Below are 18,167 nucleotides of genomic sequence, written 5' to 3'. Positions count from 1 at the left end.
TGCAGGAAAAAGTTATCTAATTTTTTACACACTCATAACTGGAAAGGTGCCTTCAACTATGTTGCCAAGAGATACATAGAAACCGTCAACCGGGATGTCTACTTTGAGGACGTGCGACTCCAAATGGAGGCCAAGCTGTGGGGAGAAGAGTATAACCGTCACAAGCCCCCCAAGCAGGTACCTTGTTCTAAGTCGGTGAGCAAAACACCACCCCCACCACTCAGGGGAGGCAAACAGTTCATTGAGTTTCTGAATTAATGCCGGTTTATTACGACGAATAAATCCATGTCCATTTCACTGGCAGCTTAATGTAAGTTGAATTCTGTGGCGATCACACACAGGGCCCCCGGACATTTGACGGTCTATTGACCCTGTGCCGCCACTGCGATTGCTTTTTCCGCTGCCACCACCCCATATCTCACGGGGACACACGGAGTCCAGTTGTTAACATAAACAAATAATCAAGTTTTTTTTTAGATGCAGGAACAAGCTTATGGTTTCAGTTAGTTTTTCTTGACAGTTTCTTCATCTTAGTTCCTAACAACTCCAAACTGATTATTCCATCTATCTATCTGACTCCACCTAACAATTCCTCTCACTCTCTCACAATACAACTCTACCAACCCACTTCCTATTCCTCCCTCTTCCTTCTTCAACACCCAAACCTCAACTCTCAACCCAACTGACTCATCTGACTTTCAAAACCTCCCACTCTAACTTTTATTCCCCCCTTGCATTCTCACTGGCCAATCACATCACACCTATTTTAACCCTTTCCTTATGACCCATCCGAGGAGGCAAACGCCACAAATTCCAAAAAAAATGCAGTCAGTGGAACTTGCTGTGATTTGTCTTACACAATGGAGTGTGTAACACGGGCAACGTTCCTGATGGACTGGGCGCAAAGAGTAATTTATAACTGGCTGCAATTTCCTCTGTTCTTTAAATAGAAAACTTGAATTGTTTTTAAGTGAAGGCACTTAGCCCTTCTGCCCAAATGCCATAAAGCACACCAGCAATTCTACTCTGATTTCAGGAAACGGATCCTCAGCATTTACCTGCATACGTTTATTCTGAGAACTATAAGTCCCGTCAGGGGAAAAGGCAGGGTATAAATAAATACCGGTAAATAATAATAATAATAATAATAATAATAATAATAATAATAGCAAGTTTGCCCCTCACAGAACTACAGTTCCCAACACCCACAACAAACTTCAGTTCCTACAATTCTTTGGGGGGGGGAGTGTGCTTTGAATATACTTTGGAAATATGGTTTGTATGCTGCAGCCCGTGTTCCTTTATAGCCTCCTTTTTTGGTCAGAGTTTACCATTTGACGGGAATTGTGTGGGGAGGGGCACCCTCACTGTTTCTTCAAAACTCCCTTGCTTCCTTCCTCAGGTGGACATAGTCCAGACCTGTATCATTGAAATGAAGAACAGACCTGGCAAGCCCCTGTTCCACCTGGAACATTACATCGAGGGCAAATACATCAAGTACAACTCAAACTCAGGATTTGTGCGAGACGACAACATCCGCCTCACCCCGCAGGTGAGACTTTCTTGGTAACTGGATTAGTTTTAGTGAGCTAGCTGTGGGCCTTTCCGGCCTGAGCTGGCTGTCACCAGAGGCAGTCCAGAAGCAGACGCCCCAAGTGCCCAGGCAGGGGGGTCAAGATTTGAGGCGGTGATTGGAAAAGTCGAGCAGCAGCTTAGGCTCTGTCCTCAAAAAAGAAGACCAATGTCACTCTGAGATAAGGGCTTTACAGGGACCAAAGGACAGGGATTGGCCCCACTGAGGTCACCTCACTGAGTGACCCGGCAAGCTGCTCCTACAGTGTACAGTGGTGCCTCGCAAGACGAAAAGAATCCATTCTGTGATTCTCTTCGTCTAGCAGTTTTTTCGTCTTGCGAAGCAAGCCCATTGACGGATTAGCGGATTAGCGCTTTTAGCGGCTTTTAGCGGCTTATCTGCTGATCGGATCAGCTGATAAGCGGCTTAGCGGCTTAGAAAAAAGGGGGGGAAGGAAAAAAAACCAGCAGGAACTCGCAAGACATTGTCGTCTTGCAAAGCAAGCCCATAGGAAATTCGTTTTGCGAAGCACCTCCAAAACGGAAAACACTTTCGTCTAGCGAGTTTTCCGTCTTGTGAGGCATTCGTCTTGCGGGGCACCACTGTAGATGGCGCTCACACTTTTATGGCTATCCCTGCTTTGACTTCCTGTCTCTGAACTGGAGACTATCTACATGAACACTCCCTGATGCTTGATAGGCCTGGGAGTTGGGGCTCTGTGACATTGCTGCCCTTGTAATGTTTCTTTGCTGAGTTATTCTAGCTTGCCAGTCTAATGCCCCTTAAGCTTTTATGGTTCGAGCTTTCAAGGTTCCGTTACTTTTTAGTTAGGAAAAGCGAAAGTAGAGAGAGAACATCTACACTGTAGGAGCAGCTTGCCGGGTCACTCAGTGAGGTGACCTCTGAATTCCTGCAGAGCCCCTCTATTCAGTATAGATGAGGTGTTCCCAAACAGAGGTCCACAGACAAGCTTCATTCAGGTGGTTCACGGCGTGTCCGTGAATTTGTGGCTGAAGACGGGAAACAGCGCATCCATCCCTTGAAATATTCCTCTTAGCTTCCAATTGCATTTTTATTGCTCCTTCTGTTTCCTGTGTTGTATCTTACTGTATTTCAATTTGCGTTCTGCAGAACCCAAATTGAAACACAGTAAAATGCAATGCGTGAGAAATAAACGAAGCAATGAAAATGCAATTACAAATCACATGGCATCTAGCACAGAGCATTGCAATTGCTGCAGCCAGGCAGAAAATCAGTAAGTGGTCCGTCAGGAACCTCCGCAATTCTTAAGTGGTTGGGGGGGGGTGCGTGTGTGGAAGTGGGAACTTTGAGAACACCTGGGGTAGACAATGCTGAACTAAATGAACCAGTTGGTCTGACTAGATATAAGGCGGCTTCCTACGTTGCTAAGCTTACAATTTCCTGCAGGCTTTTAGCCATTTCACGTTCGAACGCTCGGGACACCAGCTGATTGTCGTTGACATCCAAGGAGTCGGAGATCTTTACACAGACCCTCAGATCCACACAGAGAGTGGCACAGACTTTGGCGATGGCAACCTAGGTAAAACCTGGCCTGTCGTTTTTGTAGCCTTGGTGAAGCGATTCATAGAATCATGGAATCGTAGATTTGGAAGGGATCCTGAGGGTCATCTAGTCCAACCCCGAAGTGCTGACGGGCTTTGGGGCCAATGCCAAGGCAAACTGCCCCTTACGTTGCAGCCATTGGTCAAGGAGCCCTAATAATGTGGCTCCTTGTGGCTTATTTCCCTTGAAATAAAATTCCATAACCCTGTTTAAACGTGCCATTATTCATGTGCAACATTTCGAAGTCCCAAGGTGTTTTGACAACAGTGAGAGATGCCTGTTTCTGCACAATTTCAGGGGGAGGACTTAGAACTTTGCGTGCTGAAATTCTTCTTTTGGTACCCTCAGGTGTGCGAGGGATGGCCTTGTTCTTTCATTCTCATTCCTGCAACAAGATTTGCAAAAGCATGGGACTGACACCTTTTGACCTCTCCACCAAAGAGAAAGATGCCTTATTTCGAAGTAATAAATTGCTTGTAAGTGCTCCCTCTTGTACCGCTAAACTGTGACCCATTTTGCTATCATATCCAGGTCTGCTTCTACGTCTAAACAGCTAAGCAGCATCTAATCACTGCTGTTCCATTTGAGCTGGAAATGGAGCGTATAAATTAAAATGATGCCTCTGGTTATTCAAGGAGCAGTTTTGTTGCCCCCCCCCCCCGCCTCTGCCATGGTCCTGGCTCTGTTGTTCGCATTGGAAGGAAAGCTCTCGTTTCCACCAGTGCAGTCTTTCATATAGCACCCAACTGAGATTGGGACAATTTTACCCCTTTGTCCTTAAGGGGTGAAATTCCTCTTACTCCAGGCACAGAACTTGCTATTTTCTATTTTCTAACACGTTCTCACAATTTCTAATTGCATAAATAAGGACACATCCACATCGTACGTGGCTTTCCCAAAATAATCCCAAACACTGTGGTGCTGGGAATCCTAGCTCCGTGGGAAAGGAACTACAGTTCCCAGGATTCTTTTTTTTTGGGGGGGGGGAAACCATGTGTTTTACGTATATTGTGTGGATGTGATGCATCGAGTCTAGTTTGGGCCCTGGGTCTGTTTCAGATGTTTTCCTTCATTGTCCCCAGTCTACATCTTCCCTTGAAATGGCTGGTGAGGACAGGGCAGGTCTTTATGACTGTATAACAGCAGCATTTCCCATTCTGACTGGGGCTGATGGGAATTGTAGTCCACAATACCCAGAGGGCACCAAGTTGGAAAAGGCTGCATTGGGCCCGCCATGCCTAGAACGTGTCACTGGATCGTGGCTTGTCTCTTCAAATGCTGTGAAGAGAAAACGGGAACCTGATATCTGAGGCACTTCATGTGGAGTTTTGTTTTGTTTTGCCAAGGAAAATGCTCAGACCGTTCTGCGAGGCACAGAAGAAAAATGTGGCAGCAACCGTGTCAGAACCGTCTCTGGCAGCAGGCCTCCCCTGCTTTTCCGTTTGTCCGAAAACTCTGGAGATGAGAGCATGAGTGATGTGGCCTTCGACTCGTTGCCCTCTTCACCTTCTTCAGCGACACCCCACAGCCACAAAACTGAACATCTGCGTAAGTGATATATAGGGTTGTCGGAGGGTTCTGGCTCACTCGGCATATAGGGATGGGCCTGCCCATTTTGGCCACCCCCAGACCATGCACGGATCGGAACAAATGCATGTGGATTTCCCCCCTATATTCTACAAACCGATACATGCATGCGTTGCAAAAACACAACTGATATACCTACAAGCTGTGCTTCCTTTATTTTTAAAACATTTTACAGCTGCTTGGAGCAGTTGGTAGCTTCAGTGTATTCACATGTTAAAACAATCTTTTATAATGCTCCCAGGAAGCCAGTGTATGTCTTAAACAAAAGGAAGGTTCTATATTTCATAGAATCATACAACTGTAGAATTCAAAGGGCCGTCTAGTCCAAACCTGCAATGCAGGAATCTCTTTTTTTAGACACCTTGCTGCTGATTTTCTCTCACTTTTTAATTTGTATTTTATTATGTATTTCCAACTGTTCTAATTGTATTTATGTAAGTTTTTTGTTTTTACCTTGTGCGGATAGCATTGATATTTGTGTTCGGTGTTGTAAACTGCAGGCTCTTCCACACTTAAGTTTGCCCTGCTGCTTCCCTGCAGAAACCCACAATTTAGTGCTGAATCGGAATAAACCTGCAAGCAGGTTTTCCACAGAAAATAGTTGGTTTTCTGAGGGCGAGCAGCGGGGCAAAGGCAGAACCGCCCAGCTCTGTGCTTTCTAGGCATGGGACAAGCAGAAGTGTGGTCTTTTGACAAATGGCAGTATATAATTTTTTAAAATTTATTTCTAAAGTGCAGGGGAAGTGTATGAAGAAAAAGATGGCTGCCCTCTGTGTGCCTTTGGGTGCTGACATCTCCCCCCCCCCCCCCTGTACCAGATCCCTGGTAGCCTTATTGGAACACTGAAAATGAAAAAACACCACCACCAATGACTGCTCCTTTTCGCGGGGAGTTTAATTTGAGCCTAAACAGGCTTTGTGCATATTCCCTTTTCCATCGGTGATGCACAGCGCAGGTTGCCAATCAGTTGTACCTTGGTCCTTTGGGAAAATTAATCCTGCGTCCAGTCAGGCTTCCCCTGCGCAACTCTGTTTGGGAGCTGACCTGGCAGGAAGAGCAGAGTAGCAGCAGTCCTGCGTCCGTGTGAGATGAATCAAGTCCAGAGACAGTTCGTTGCTATCTCTAAAAAGCGTTTATTTACAAGCCATAAATCAGTCACATTCCATCGGAGCTTTCCGGCATCTTTCCCGTGCTAAAAGCACACACACAGCCTCTGAGCTGAGCTGCGTCTTAGGCAGAAGTGAAAGCAAGTCTGAACAGTGACACAGACTGTGACTCACTTCTCTGCGTCAAGCTCCTCCCAGATACAGGACACCACAGAGTTTTAACCCTGTCAGTTTTAAACTCCACAGGTCCTGTTTTAGGTCTAGTTGTTCTGGCCCTGAGATATTTTGTGAATCGAGACTATTGCCATTGAGTTAATGCGTAACGTTTTGCCCCCTAGACTGGCCGGTATTCAATGAAGTGGATAACTTGGTTCATGATGGCCTTGACAATCAGCGGGTAAGTGCCAAAGTAGATTTGATTTTGGCAGTTGTGTGTGTGTGTTTAAGTTTAAGTGTGGAATGTCACATAGACACCTTGTGGGCCTCTGAGACCAGGATGCTGGTTTAGATAGGCTTTTGAACTGATCTAGCAGGGATGCTCTGATGTGCTTAAGAGCTGCCCCAGCCACACAGAAAGATTGAGATAGGAATCTGATTTTAAAAGCAAACAGGCCTGTACCGGAGGAGTGCAGTATCCTCATCTCACCTTTCATTTTGTCCCCCCAGCCCCTCTCCCCAAGTGCTTTTCTTCCAACCAGAGCTACTGTTTCTGTGGCAGGGATTGCTATCCTTTTTTGGGCCCATGGGCACACATGCAAACTGGACAAACTGTTGTGTGCATCGTTTGCATGCTTCCAACATGCACCCATGCCCTGCAACCATGCACACACATGCAGACTCATCTCCCACCAGCATTTATGCTTGGAAAAAGTGTTTTTGCTACTCTCCCCCCAATCCTAATTTACTGCCGGAGGGTGGTGGGTGGGTAGAAATATCTTCTGGAGGAATGAAGCTGGTGAGGCAAGATACAGTCATACCTCGAGTTGAATGCGCTTCGGGTTGAGCGCGTTCGACTTGTGCTCCGCGGCAACCCGGAAGTAACAGAGTGCGTTACTTCCGGGTTTCGCCACATGCGCAGATGCTCAAAATGATGCATGCGCGGTAGCGGTGGAACACGACCTGTGCACACACCGTCGCGCCTTGCGTTCCGTTCAGGATGCGAACGGGGCTCCAGAATGGATCCCGCTCGCATCCCGAGGTACCACTGTATAATCTTTATAATCCTGAATTCAACAAGGTGGAGTGGGGTAGGTGCCTGCATGCCCTAGGGACAACCTCTGAGAACACATGTGAACTCACAAGCCCCACAGTGGTGACCCCTTTTCAATGTGATTTCATCAGTTCTCATGTATTTAAACATGGGTGTTGGTTGCCATGTCCAGTTTGAGCCCAGCATTCCATGCAGAGGGACTGTATAAGCTTTAACTGTTTCAATTTAAATATGAGCTCGAAGACACTGTACTCCATACAGTGTTTAGGGTTTTAAAAGTATTTAAAAGTATTTATTTTAGTTTTCTGTGGCTGATTTCAGTTTCAAAACGTAATAAAAGCAAAAAACAAATGTAATGCCTCACTCTTGTTCCATGCAATTGTAAAATGCCACAAAACTCTCCTAGTCAGAAAGGAGAAGGATGTTGAATAATTTCAGAAAAAGGAGCGGAAATGGCTCGTGTTCGCATATTTAACTCGTGTCCGGAAAGGAAATCAATCCGGTGAATATGATCGGTATTTGCTGCCGCCGTTGCTTTCAGTCAGCAAATGATATTAATTGATTATGCCTCCCTTGCATTGGGTTTCCTTTGCACTGAAATGAACAGGGTGGTATAACATAATTACATAAATTATAAAAGTTATTTTGCCACAACAAACAGTGAGGCTGACCTGTGGTGGAACGGAAACTGTTGCATGTAACGAATACAGTGTGGAATGGAAAATAAAGCCGTCTTGCATCCCTGCTCTAGAGCAAACATCATATCTGTGGTGGGCATTCATTTCAGTATAGACTTAGCAATCTGTAGTACAGTGGTGCCTCGCAAGACGAAAAGAATCCGTTCTGTTATTCTCTTTGTCTAGCGGTTTTTTCGTCTTGCGAAGCAAGCCCATTGATGGATTAGAGGATTAGCGCTATTAGCGGCTTTTAGTGGCTTATCAGCTTATCGGATCAGCTGATAAGCGGCTTAGCAGCTTAGAAAAAGGGGGGGAGGAAAAAAACCCGCAGGAACTCGCAAGACATTTTCGTCTTGCAAAGCAAGCCCATAGGAGATTTGTTTTGCGAAGCACCTCCAAAACGGAAAACTCTTTCGTCTAGCGAGTTTTCCGTCTTGCGAGGCATTCGTCTTGCGGGACACCACAGTATAGACAAGCAGGGATCTTTATTACCGGCTGCTGCTTCTACACACACACACACACACACACACACACACACACACACACTTTCCCAGTCATCTTGATTTTCCATCATTGTGCCACTAGTTCCGCGAGCTAGTTAGGAATACTCTTTTCGTGTCTAGTTTGTTGTGTTGAGAAAACAAGGTGCAAAGCTGCTATATGACTGTCCTGGAAGGAAATAGCCGAATTTATAAAGCAGGGGTATTTGTACTGCCTTTGCACATTGAGAGTTCAGAGAAAGTACTGGCATTGTATCCTGTTATTTCTCCGTAGGACTCTGAAAATGGAGGTGACAGTGGATACCCCAGCGAAAAGAGGAGTGAACAAGAAGACATGGATCACCGAGAAAAAGTAACGCCTTTTCCCTCCAGAGTGAATAAGCCTTCCCCTTGCCCCCTCATTTTTGTATTATATAACCCATATATAATTTGCTGCTTGTTTTTCATTCTATGAATTTGAATTGTGAGCAGAAGCTCACAGCAGGCAACTGGGAGGGTATCAAGCTGTAATTTAAGGGCACCGTGACTTGTAGGTCTGGAAAAGGTAAACTGAAGTTCCCAGGATTCTTTGTGGGAAGTCAAGTGTGCTTAAATGCATAGTGTGATTGCAGCCTACATGAAAGAAACGCCATGTTGTGACAGGTGCCTGTCTCCTCTATCCACCTCTCTTTTTCCTGACCTTAACATCAGAGGAAAGAGGACAGGAGGAGTGTGGCAAAAAGGAGGGGGCAGACTTCTCTGCTCACCTATGGGCGACTGCTAGTCACCCCAGCGGAGGTAGGAAGGGACACACTTCATGTCTCTTCCAGCTATTGTTATAAGAACCAGTGCTTTCCCCCCTAGAAAAATAGGTCGGTACCATGAAGTTGTTACAGTAAGTGCCCCACTTTTTAACAACAACATAAAAGAGGTGCCAGTACTTTGTACCCTCGAGTAACCCCTGAAAAAAAGCACTGATAAGAACTTAACATCATTTTTACTCGTTTTCTGCTTCCCTATTTGAAATATTTAACTTTACTCATATTGAAATGAATGCATCACTCCAAAATCTTGGGAAAGGGAATTGTTTCCTAATGTTGCAAAGGTTCCTAGCAAAATGTGAGTCATATTCTGCACCTTTCTTTTCTTTTAACATCAATGTAGGGGCATTCCAATTGCAACCGGAGACACGAACCTGACGAAGACAGTTTGGGCAGCTCTGCACGGGTAAGTAAAGCATAAAATGTCTTCAGGCAATAGCTGATTGCTGTGGTTTGGTCCTTAAATATCATATGCATATTAATGCACTTAGCTTTTCTTGGAGTAATATTTCACCCTGACTTTTTAATTTCTTTTCCTCCCTAATTAGAGAAATGCTGTTGTAAATAAATCCTCTGTGACCACTAAAACCAGTCTTCAGAGCAAACTGGTGATTCTGCATGAATATTTCAGTTACATGCTGTTATTTGCTTTACCTTTTCCCCCTCTGTTTGGTTTTGTTTTCATTCTGTTCTGCTGTTGCTGCTCTGTCCACACTGTTTGAATGTTTCTCTACAAAAGGCTCCAGATCTTGGAGTACTCAAAAATCTCTCATTACTGCTGCTCTTTTTATTCCATATTTCCTTCTATTATTATTGTTAATTCAAATGAAACTTCTTTTGATGCGTTCATTCATTCATCCTTAGTCATGATTTTCAACAGCAATTTTGTTAAAAAAACCTACCAGCTCATTCTAAACTAAAAGAAAGATAAGCTAGTTGAAGCTTAGGGTTGCCATATTTCAAAAAGTATATTTCCTGACACCCGCAAAGTTGTTTAGCTTTTTGGGGGAAACCTTCCCCCAAAATAGTGATTTTAAGCTTCTGGAACCGTTTCTGCTGCTTTTTCCATCACATTGCCATACATCTGGGTTTTCCTTGACATTTTGCTGATTTGGCGAAATTCTCCCATGACCTCATTTATACACCCCCTAACCAGGACGTGTCAGGAATTTTCCTGGCGTATAGCAAGCCTAGCTGAAGAGTTCTTGTTAGCTGCAAATCTCTCTGAAACAAAGGTATTGTTTCTAGCTGTAGGAAGCAGCTAGAGGATGCTGGCAAAAGAGAAGTCTTAATTAAAATACAGATTCATTTGTTTTTAACCGCCAAAGGAATTGTGAACAACTTAAAATGGCTGAAAATAGGCATTTGCAATTCATTGGCGGAAGTTTCCAGGCATCTGTACTGATGGGGACAGATGGACACATTGAAATTACCATGTTATTGCCAAGCCGCAGTCTGAGACTTAAAGAGAACAGCATGCTGTTATCTAGCCTGCCTTTGCCTGCTTATCTGCAGCATTTCAAGAGAGATTGTTTCAATTGTTACTGTCCTGTTCCTATTTTCCTCAACCTGGTTCCCTTCAGGGGCTTTTGACTGCACTTTCCACCAGCCCTAGGCAGCATGGCCTTCAATGGTGGCAGTTGTATTCCAAAACATCCAGAGGGTGGGAACGTTGGGGGAAGGCTGATCTGAGGGCTTAAGCATGTGCCTTGATGTGTCCCCCCCAAAAAAAATTCTACATAATGCATTTCCTGCATTGCAGGGTGTTGGACTAGATGACGCTTGGGATCTCTTCCTGGAAATGGTTCCTTGCCTTTCAGGCTGCTGTGGTTTTAAGGCTATTGTTTATTCCAATTACTATCATTTATTTCTCACCATTCCTGACCCACCTGAGTTCTAGTCGGTTTTCACTAGGGACCGAGCCTTTAATGAGGCAAACCCTTCATTCTAGAACTCCCTGCCAGTGAAGTTTTTCAGGAACCATCCCTCCCATCCTTTAGACATCTTTTGAAAACTTTTTTGTGTGCAGACAGGCATTTATAACATTTTTTCTTTTAACCAATCAGTATATTTTTAATGCTGTTGAACCACCCTGAGATGGATGAAGGGCAGTAGACAAATCTAAACAACAACAATAAAAATAGAGATGATTATTTATTGATATTTTTTGTGATTCTTAATGGCTGTTTTGTTGATACTATCCTTGTACATAACCTTGCAATGCTTTTATGCAAGTGTGGGTTATGAATTCAGAAAGAAAAAAGGACCACAAAGATGTCTGGCGTACCGGTGGCGAAAGCTTCTCAGGACACTTTCCAGGCCTCTGATTTTGTAGTGCAGCATTAAACCAGGAGTTTGTGGGTGTGACCTGCCTGTTCTCCAAAGTTGCTAGAAATTCTGGTTGCGGGCAGAGAGTTAGGTGTTGATGTTATTTTCACCCCTTTGCTGCCATGCACATTTCTGTTTTGAAAAGCCCAACTATAAAGGTTTGCTGATCCAAACTCATGGCACAAGAGGGATCTATCCGTTGGCGCTGTTTGTTTAGATAGGGCGGCACGCGCTCTCTCTTTTTCCTTTTCTTTTTCTTCCTTCCTTTTCTTTTTACGTTTCAAACTCAAGTCACGATGCATTCGCCCTGTTCTAGGTCAGTGTGGAGAAATGGAATCTCTACAACGCTTCCAGAGTTCACATTCACAGACCCTCCTGTGTGGCGGTGGAAGTGCAGAGACTCAATGCCTTGGAGCTTGAGAAGAAAATTGGGAAGTCCATCCTTGGGAAGGTTTGATCACCACACAGTCTCTTGCATCCAGCAGGCACCAAGTATCACCTGAGCCCGATGGCTCACTCTGCAGAAAGAACGAGGGTTTTCACATAAATTGCTTGTCTCCTTAAGTAAAGAGGACCAGCCTGGTTCTAGGGCCAGAAAAAGGAATAAACCTGTAATCTGTGCATCAACTAATACTTAATTTTCCATTGACAATGCATTTAAACTTACTGGGTGACTATGGAGTTGTCAGCGTTGTCAGGGATAGGACAATTTGATCAGAGAAAGGGCATCAGAGAAAGGAGTTAAACTCCTCCCTCTTAGAGCTGCAGTCTTCCAAACTGCTCAGTGAGACTAAAGATTAGTAAAGCAAAACAAAAAAAAGTTTATTTTGGCCTTAATACTCAGGGATGAGCTGCTGATATTTCCTCAGGGGCAGCAAATGGCTAGGAGATTTATTTTTCCCCTGGGGAGTGCTTCATAGTACCGTATTCTTTGCTCTATAAGACTCACTTTTTCCCTCCTAAAAAGTAAGGGGAAATGTGTGCACGTCTTATGGAGCGAATGCAGGCTGCGCAGCTATCCCAGAAGCCAGAACAGCAAGAGGGATTGCTGCTTTCACTGTGCAGTGATTCATCTTGCTGTTCTGCCTTCTGAGATTCAGAATATTTTTTCTTGTTTTCCTCCTCCAAAAACTAGGTGCGTCTTATGGTCTGGTGCGTCTTATAGAGCGAAAAATACGGTATTTTTGAGGAGGCTTAGTATTGGCACCCTGCACTCATGGGCAGCTGTTCATCCATATTACAGCCTTTTGAGGACTGCATCCAGGGGGAGCAAGAGGATCTGTGCAGGGCACCAACAGTGAAGCCGTGTCTGTCCGTACAGCCTCAGTTGCAGTGCAGAAGTGACTTTGAAAGCATTCAAAATGTGCTGTTCCTTCCTCTGGTTAGCATGGGTGTTCCTCTGAGACAAGCTAAATACATGGTGGCGTTAGGTGAGATGGAGCATGCCTTTGGAGACTGCTCCACACGTCACTCTTTTCTCCAGCTTGAATAGGAGGGAGGGGGGAAATATTATCCCAGGCAGTACTAAGATAGTCCTGTGAATCCACTTCCAGGAATTTACCTTGCTGGCTTTTAAGGTTAAGAAATTGCTTCAGGGTTTCACGGAACAATGCCCAGTGTTCTAGGTGCTTCTGGTGTAGCGGCATTGCTAACACTAAACATGGTGTGGATGTACTCAGCCCCCTAGATGGGAGACCACTATCAGTTCCATGTAAGAGCAGATATAACGTACATAATCATAAAATGATTCCTTGAAAAGGTTTTGCAGAACTGAACAGGCCATCGGGTTATTCTTCATTGGGCCATCTTCCTTTCTGATTTCTTCCGTTCTCTTGATGTCTCTCTGTCTCACAGGTGCACTTGGCCATGGTTCGTTATCACGAAGCGGGCCGCTTCTGTGAGAAAGACCAGGAGTGGGATGAGGAATCGGCTATTTTTCACCTGGAGCATGCAGCTGACTGTGGAGAGCTGGAAGCCATTGTTGGCTTAGGGCTCATGTACTCCCAGCTGCCCCATCACATTCTCTCTGAGGTCACACTAGAGGTAAGCGAGGCAGTGCTTAAAGTTGCCAAAACCTGGAGAGGAAACGGGGCTCCTGCATGACCATTCCCGCACCTCTGGATTCGTGTTTGAACACAGAAACAAGTCAGGGATGTTGGCTATTGTAGCAGCGGATTTTTGTAGCAGGGGATTGAACCAGATCACCTTTGGGGACGCTTCTGACTCTTGTGAATCACATTTGTCTGTACACTTTAAAATGTGAAGTGTTAATGAGACCAACACACGTACTGTGGTACATTTGAGTGAATGAATGAATTTTATTATTACGGTCGCAGACCAGTTCTGCCTCACTTACAATATCAGGAAAATCATAAAACACAACAGGAATACATTGAATTGCAACTGGGTATAACAGAGACAATTCAGATCTAGTGACAGTTAAAAATATATATTAAATCTTGATCACTAAAATATAACCTAAAATTATCAATTAAAACCTTAATCATGATGATAGCACAGCTTGTTCCTTAAGTTTTATGGCAGTTGCACATATTTTGGCCACCCTTAGCGTGATCTCTAGATCCTTGTCCTCTACCAGGAATTTTAGACATTGAAGTTCGGACCCATTTAGAGATTTTTGTATAACAGGAGTGATAAATACAGTGGTGCCTCGCAAGACGAAATTAATCCGTTCCGCGAGTCTCTTCGTCTTGCGGTTTTTTCGTCTTGCGAAGCACGGCAATTAGCGGCTATTAACGGCTTAGCGGCTTTAAGAAAAAGGAAACAAACTCGCAAGACGTTTCGTCTTGCGAAGCAAGCCCATAGGGAAATTCGTCTTGCGGAACGACTCAAAAAACGGAAAACTCTTTCGTCTAGCGAGTTTCTTGTCTTGCGAGGCATTCGTCTTGCGGGGCACCACTGTACCAAGCGTATATCCCCATAGAAACAGCAGCGTAAAAAGACATGAGAGACAGTTTCTACCTCCATCAAGCCGCAGGGACAGACTCGTTCCACGTATGGTTTACCCTCGAATCTGCCCTGTAATAAGGCAGATGGCAGCACGTTGAATCTAGCGAGGGTAAATGACCGTCTGTGGTACATTTGGGTAATTTTTGAGGATCTAAAGAGGGGAGGGGCTCTTTAGATGCTAAGGTATCCTACTGCATTTATTTCAAAATATTGTTGAGGGGACCCTTCTGCTCGTTCTGTTGAGCTGGGCTCTGGACGTTGCTCCAGAGCCTGACCCTGGCAGAGGCGCTGCCCATGTATCTTACAAATATTGTTGTTGAGCCCTGATTTGCTGCCCAGGAGGCAGTTTGCCTCTGCATTGTGTGTGGAAGGCTCCCTGTCCCCTTGAAAGGGAACGATGCCAACATCTTTCCTCACGTTAGCTGTCACATTCAGCATTCCACAAATGCAGCGTCTCTTCCTGGCAACCTGATAGCCAGCTGCAGTACAGTAAGACAAACCCCCCTCCCCAAATCTCTTATTTATCTGTGGTACACACAGAGGACATTTGGTGAGGTGGGGTGGGGGTTGAGCTGGGAAGAGGGCTTGTGGGGAGGAGCTAGGAGTAAGAAACTGGTTGAGCTTTTCCCTGAGCCTTCTGCACGTTCCAACCACTCCAGGGTGGCGAAAACTTTATGGGCTCCTGACCTTACAGGTCCTGCAGTTGCCCACTCTGTCCCTCCACCACCCATCCGTTCCATATCTTTAATTAAGATGATAATACACAATGTTCCAAGGGATGCGGGTGGCGCTTTGGGTTAAACCACAGAGCCTAGGACTTGCCGATCAAAAGGTTGGCGGTTCGAATCTCCACAACGGGGTGAGCTCCCATTGCTTGGTCCCTGCTCCTGCCAACCTAGCACTTCAAAAGCACGTCAACACGCAAGTAGATAAATAGGTACCGCTCCAGCGGGAAGGTAAACGGCATTTCTGTGCGCTGCTCTGGTTCGCCAGAAGTGGCTTAGTCGTGCTGGCCACATGACCCGGAAGCTGTACGCAGGCTCCCTTGGCCAGTAAAGCGAGATGAGCGCCGCAACCCCAGAGTCGGCCACGACTAGACCTAATGGTCAGGCGTCCCTTTACCTTTACCTTACACAATGTTCCAGTAGATTAAGATCCCATACAAAAATCTCTTGACCCTAGTTCAGCTTTTTCTACAAGCAGATATGACAACTATGATAATTGCTGGTTATCCTCTTTTTGCTTTTACAGGACATCAAGGAAAATAGAAGCAAAGGGTTTGATTATTTACGCAGAGCATCAGAAGCAGGAGACCGTCCTTCCATGATTCTTGTTGCTAGAGCATTCGATACAGGCATGAACCTTCCTCCTGACAGGTACTATTTTGTTAAGGGTCTCTGACAAGTGGCAGGTGTGTGTGTGTGTGTGTGTGTGTGTGTGTGTTGATTCTTAAATCACTTTAGGAATTGTAGCTTTTAAGGGGAATAGTGGTCTCCTAACAACTCTCAGCACCCTTAACAAACTACAGGTCCCATCATTCTTTGGGGGAAGCCATGACAGTTTAAAGTGGTACCATAGTGCTTTAAATGTATGCTGCCATTTCTTTTCTCACTCTCTCATTCTGCCACGTTTTTCTCCTTTTCGCCACCACTTTTTTTCCGTCTCTCTTATTGCCACATTCCTCCCTTTCTCTCTGTGCCATCTCCGTTTTAACCCACATGAAATAGGCCGAAGCCTGCATGAAATTAGGGCACTTTTCCGAGGACAGATTGCCCACCCCTGTTGCAGAGTTTGGCAGATCAAATAACAAGACTCAGCAGGATGCAAGATCAAATCTTTAAGCAGCTCCAAATGTATATCCCCCCCCCAATTATCCTTGGAGTTTTCCATGATTGATTTGTTGTTTAATTACTCAGATGCCGGGACTGGAAGGAAGCCATACATTGGTACAATTCGGCATTGAACATGACAGAGTATGACGAAGGAGGGGAATACGATGGGACCCAGGATGAGCCCCGGTATCTACTCCTGGCAAGGGAAGCCGAGATGTTGATGACTGGAGGGTTTCATCTAGACAAGGACCCACAGAAATCAGGTACAGTTCTGGCTTTCTTTTTTTCTTTTTTAACTTTCTGTGTTTCATCTGTGCGTGTCTTTATTTTTATAAGCTGCCTTGAATCCAATCGTTCAAGACTTACACTTCTCTGAATTCTGCAGTGCAGTTCTCCAGTGAGGGAATGTGTACAAAAATTGCATATACTGGGGGGGCGTTTGCATGGAAATGCACATGTCAGTGAAAATGATATACAAAAATGCTTTCGTATTTGTTTTGTAAAAATGTGTGTGTTAGGCAAAATTGCATGCATGTGAACATTAGGAGAAATTTGCATTCATTTGCATTCATTCAAATTTCAAGAGGATTTTTAAAAAAATCATGAACTGATGTGGAAACGGAGAGAAGAAAAGTTCGGATTGAAAAAAATGAAAAACAGAGACAACCCTTAACTGACAGATCCATGCATTCCTATTTGGAGCTGCCTTTCATGTGATCCTTCATCCTGTTTTCTTTAAAAATAATAATTTTATAATAGTACAGAAGGAACATTAAAACAAACAAACTGATATAAACATACAAAACAAAGATCACATTGAGAAAAAGAATACACAGGTGAACCACACATCCTCATTACACACTTTGAAAAGTGTACATTTATAAATGCCAAATGTGTAGCATCAATTGCAACAGTGAAGTTAACAACAACCTTCTTTAAACCTTGGAGAAATTCTGGGACGCGATATCTAAATAAAGAAAATCTAGAGTATTGAGATAACATACCTCTCTGAAAAGAAAAGTGAACAGGAGGTTCTTCTGTTGAGGAATTAATGAAAGAAATGGAAACTACTCATCCTAAAATTTATCTCAGCTACAGTTGTCTCTGACTACTCAGCAATGTTGTGTTAATTTGCCTACAAGCGCAGCCTTCCAAAGCCCATCATACCAGTTTTGCATAGTTAACAAACGATGGCTTCTCCGTAACAGTGGGATCTCCACCTAGGCTCCTTCCAGGAAACACATTATTGATGACTTAAATTGACAGATCCATCCATCTCTTAACTGGAGACATCCTTCATGTGATTCTCCATCCATTTTTCTTAGGTGAGCTGTTTACTGAAGCTGCGGAAGCTGCTATGCAAGCCATGAAGGGAAGATTGGCCAACAAGTACTACCAGAAAGCAGAAGAGGCCTGGGCCATGATGGAGGAATGAAACTTGAACCAAGGCTGTTTCCGTGTGTGTATATGTGTGTGCGCGCATATCAGTATAGATGCTTTTTTTAAAAAAGACTCTTCTTTTGTGCAAGGTGCACGGGGGGGTGGGAGGAAATTTCAAAAAAGGTTTTTTTATGTGGTGTTAACTGATAATTGTATTTTTCATATGACGATTTTTCTAACTCTGTTGGAACAGAAATACAAAGCAGGTGGGGTGAAATGTACTGTTACTGACATTCAGAGATGCAATATCAGTTGCTGTCGATAATTTTGTACAAATGGTCCAACCAGGGAAGCCTGTCTCTTCATTTGGAAGAAATAAAGCAGACATCCACTTTTATGTTAGGCACAATAGAAAGTTGCTTCATGTTTTACTTCCCTCTTCTATCTCTGCCTCCCTCTATTAGGAAATGCAGATATTTTTGCATTTGGGTCTCTTTTGTTAGAAATGCATGCTTGTTATTGGTTCAAGATTTGATCCTCCAGTCTAGGACATAATAGATGTGAGGAACTGGGGAAGGTGGACCTTCAATCCCCACAGTTCTTGACTCTATGGTGATGGG

At 44.4% G+C, this 18,167-nt stretch overlaps 1 protein-coding gene across 4 annotated transcripts in view; it reads left to right on the top strand.

The window, feature by feature from the left end:
* EEF2K (eukaryotic elongation factor 2 kinase) overlaps positions 1 to 17,962 on the top strand; it is a 42,707-nt gene extending 24,745 nt beyond the window's left edge. For 3 of the 4 annotated variants that reach the window (XM_082199723.1, XM_082199722.1, XM_082199724.1), the window contains 13 exons: positions 6 to 177; positions 1,403 to 1,552; positions 3,002 to 3,134; positions 3,506 to 3,633; positions 4,504 to 4,705; positions 6,189 to 6,247; positions 8,512 to 8,589; positions 9,381 to 9,443; positions 11,682 to 11,816; positions 13,220 to 13,408; positions 15,587 to 15,711; positions 16,252 to 16,430; positions 17,493 to 17,962. In XM_082199723.1, the coding sequence (XP_082055849.1) occupies positions 6 to 177; positions 1,403 to 1,552; positions 3,002 to 3,134; positions 3,506 to 3,633; positions 4,504 to 4,705; positions 6,189 to 6,247; positions 8,512 to 8,589; positions 9,381 to 9,443; positions 11,682 to 11,816; positions 13,220 to 13,408; positions 15,587 to 15,711; positions 16,252 to 16,430; positions 17,493 to 17,602 (1,723 nt within the window). In that variant the 3' untranslated portion in view covers positions 17,603 to 17,962. The remainder of the gene's footprint in view (positions 1 to 5; positions 178 to 1,402; positions 1,553 to 3,001; positions 3,135 to 3,505; positions 3,634 to 4,503; positions 4,706 to 6,188; positions 6,248 to 8,511; positions 8,590 to 9,380; positions 9,444 to 11,681; positions 11,817 to 13,219; positions 13,409 to 15,586; positions 15,712 to 16,251; positions 16,431 to 17,492) is intronic. The other variant, XM_082199725.1, reaches the window with a different exon arrangement.
* The last annotated feature ends 205 nt before the right edge of the window (positions 17,963 to 18,167 follow it).

Source organism: Podarcis vaucheri (assembly GCF_965113315.1).
Source record: "Podarcis vaucheri genome assembly, chromosome: 14".
NCBI lineage: Eukaryota > Metazoa > Chordata > Lepidosauria > Squamata > Lacertidae > Podarcis > Podarcis vaucheri.
Note: the sequence above shows the minus strand (reverse complement) of the source record. Positions and strands in the feature narration are given on the sequence as shown.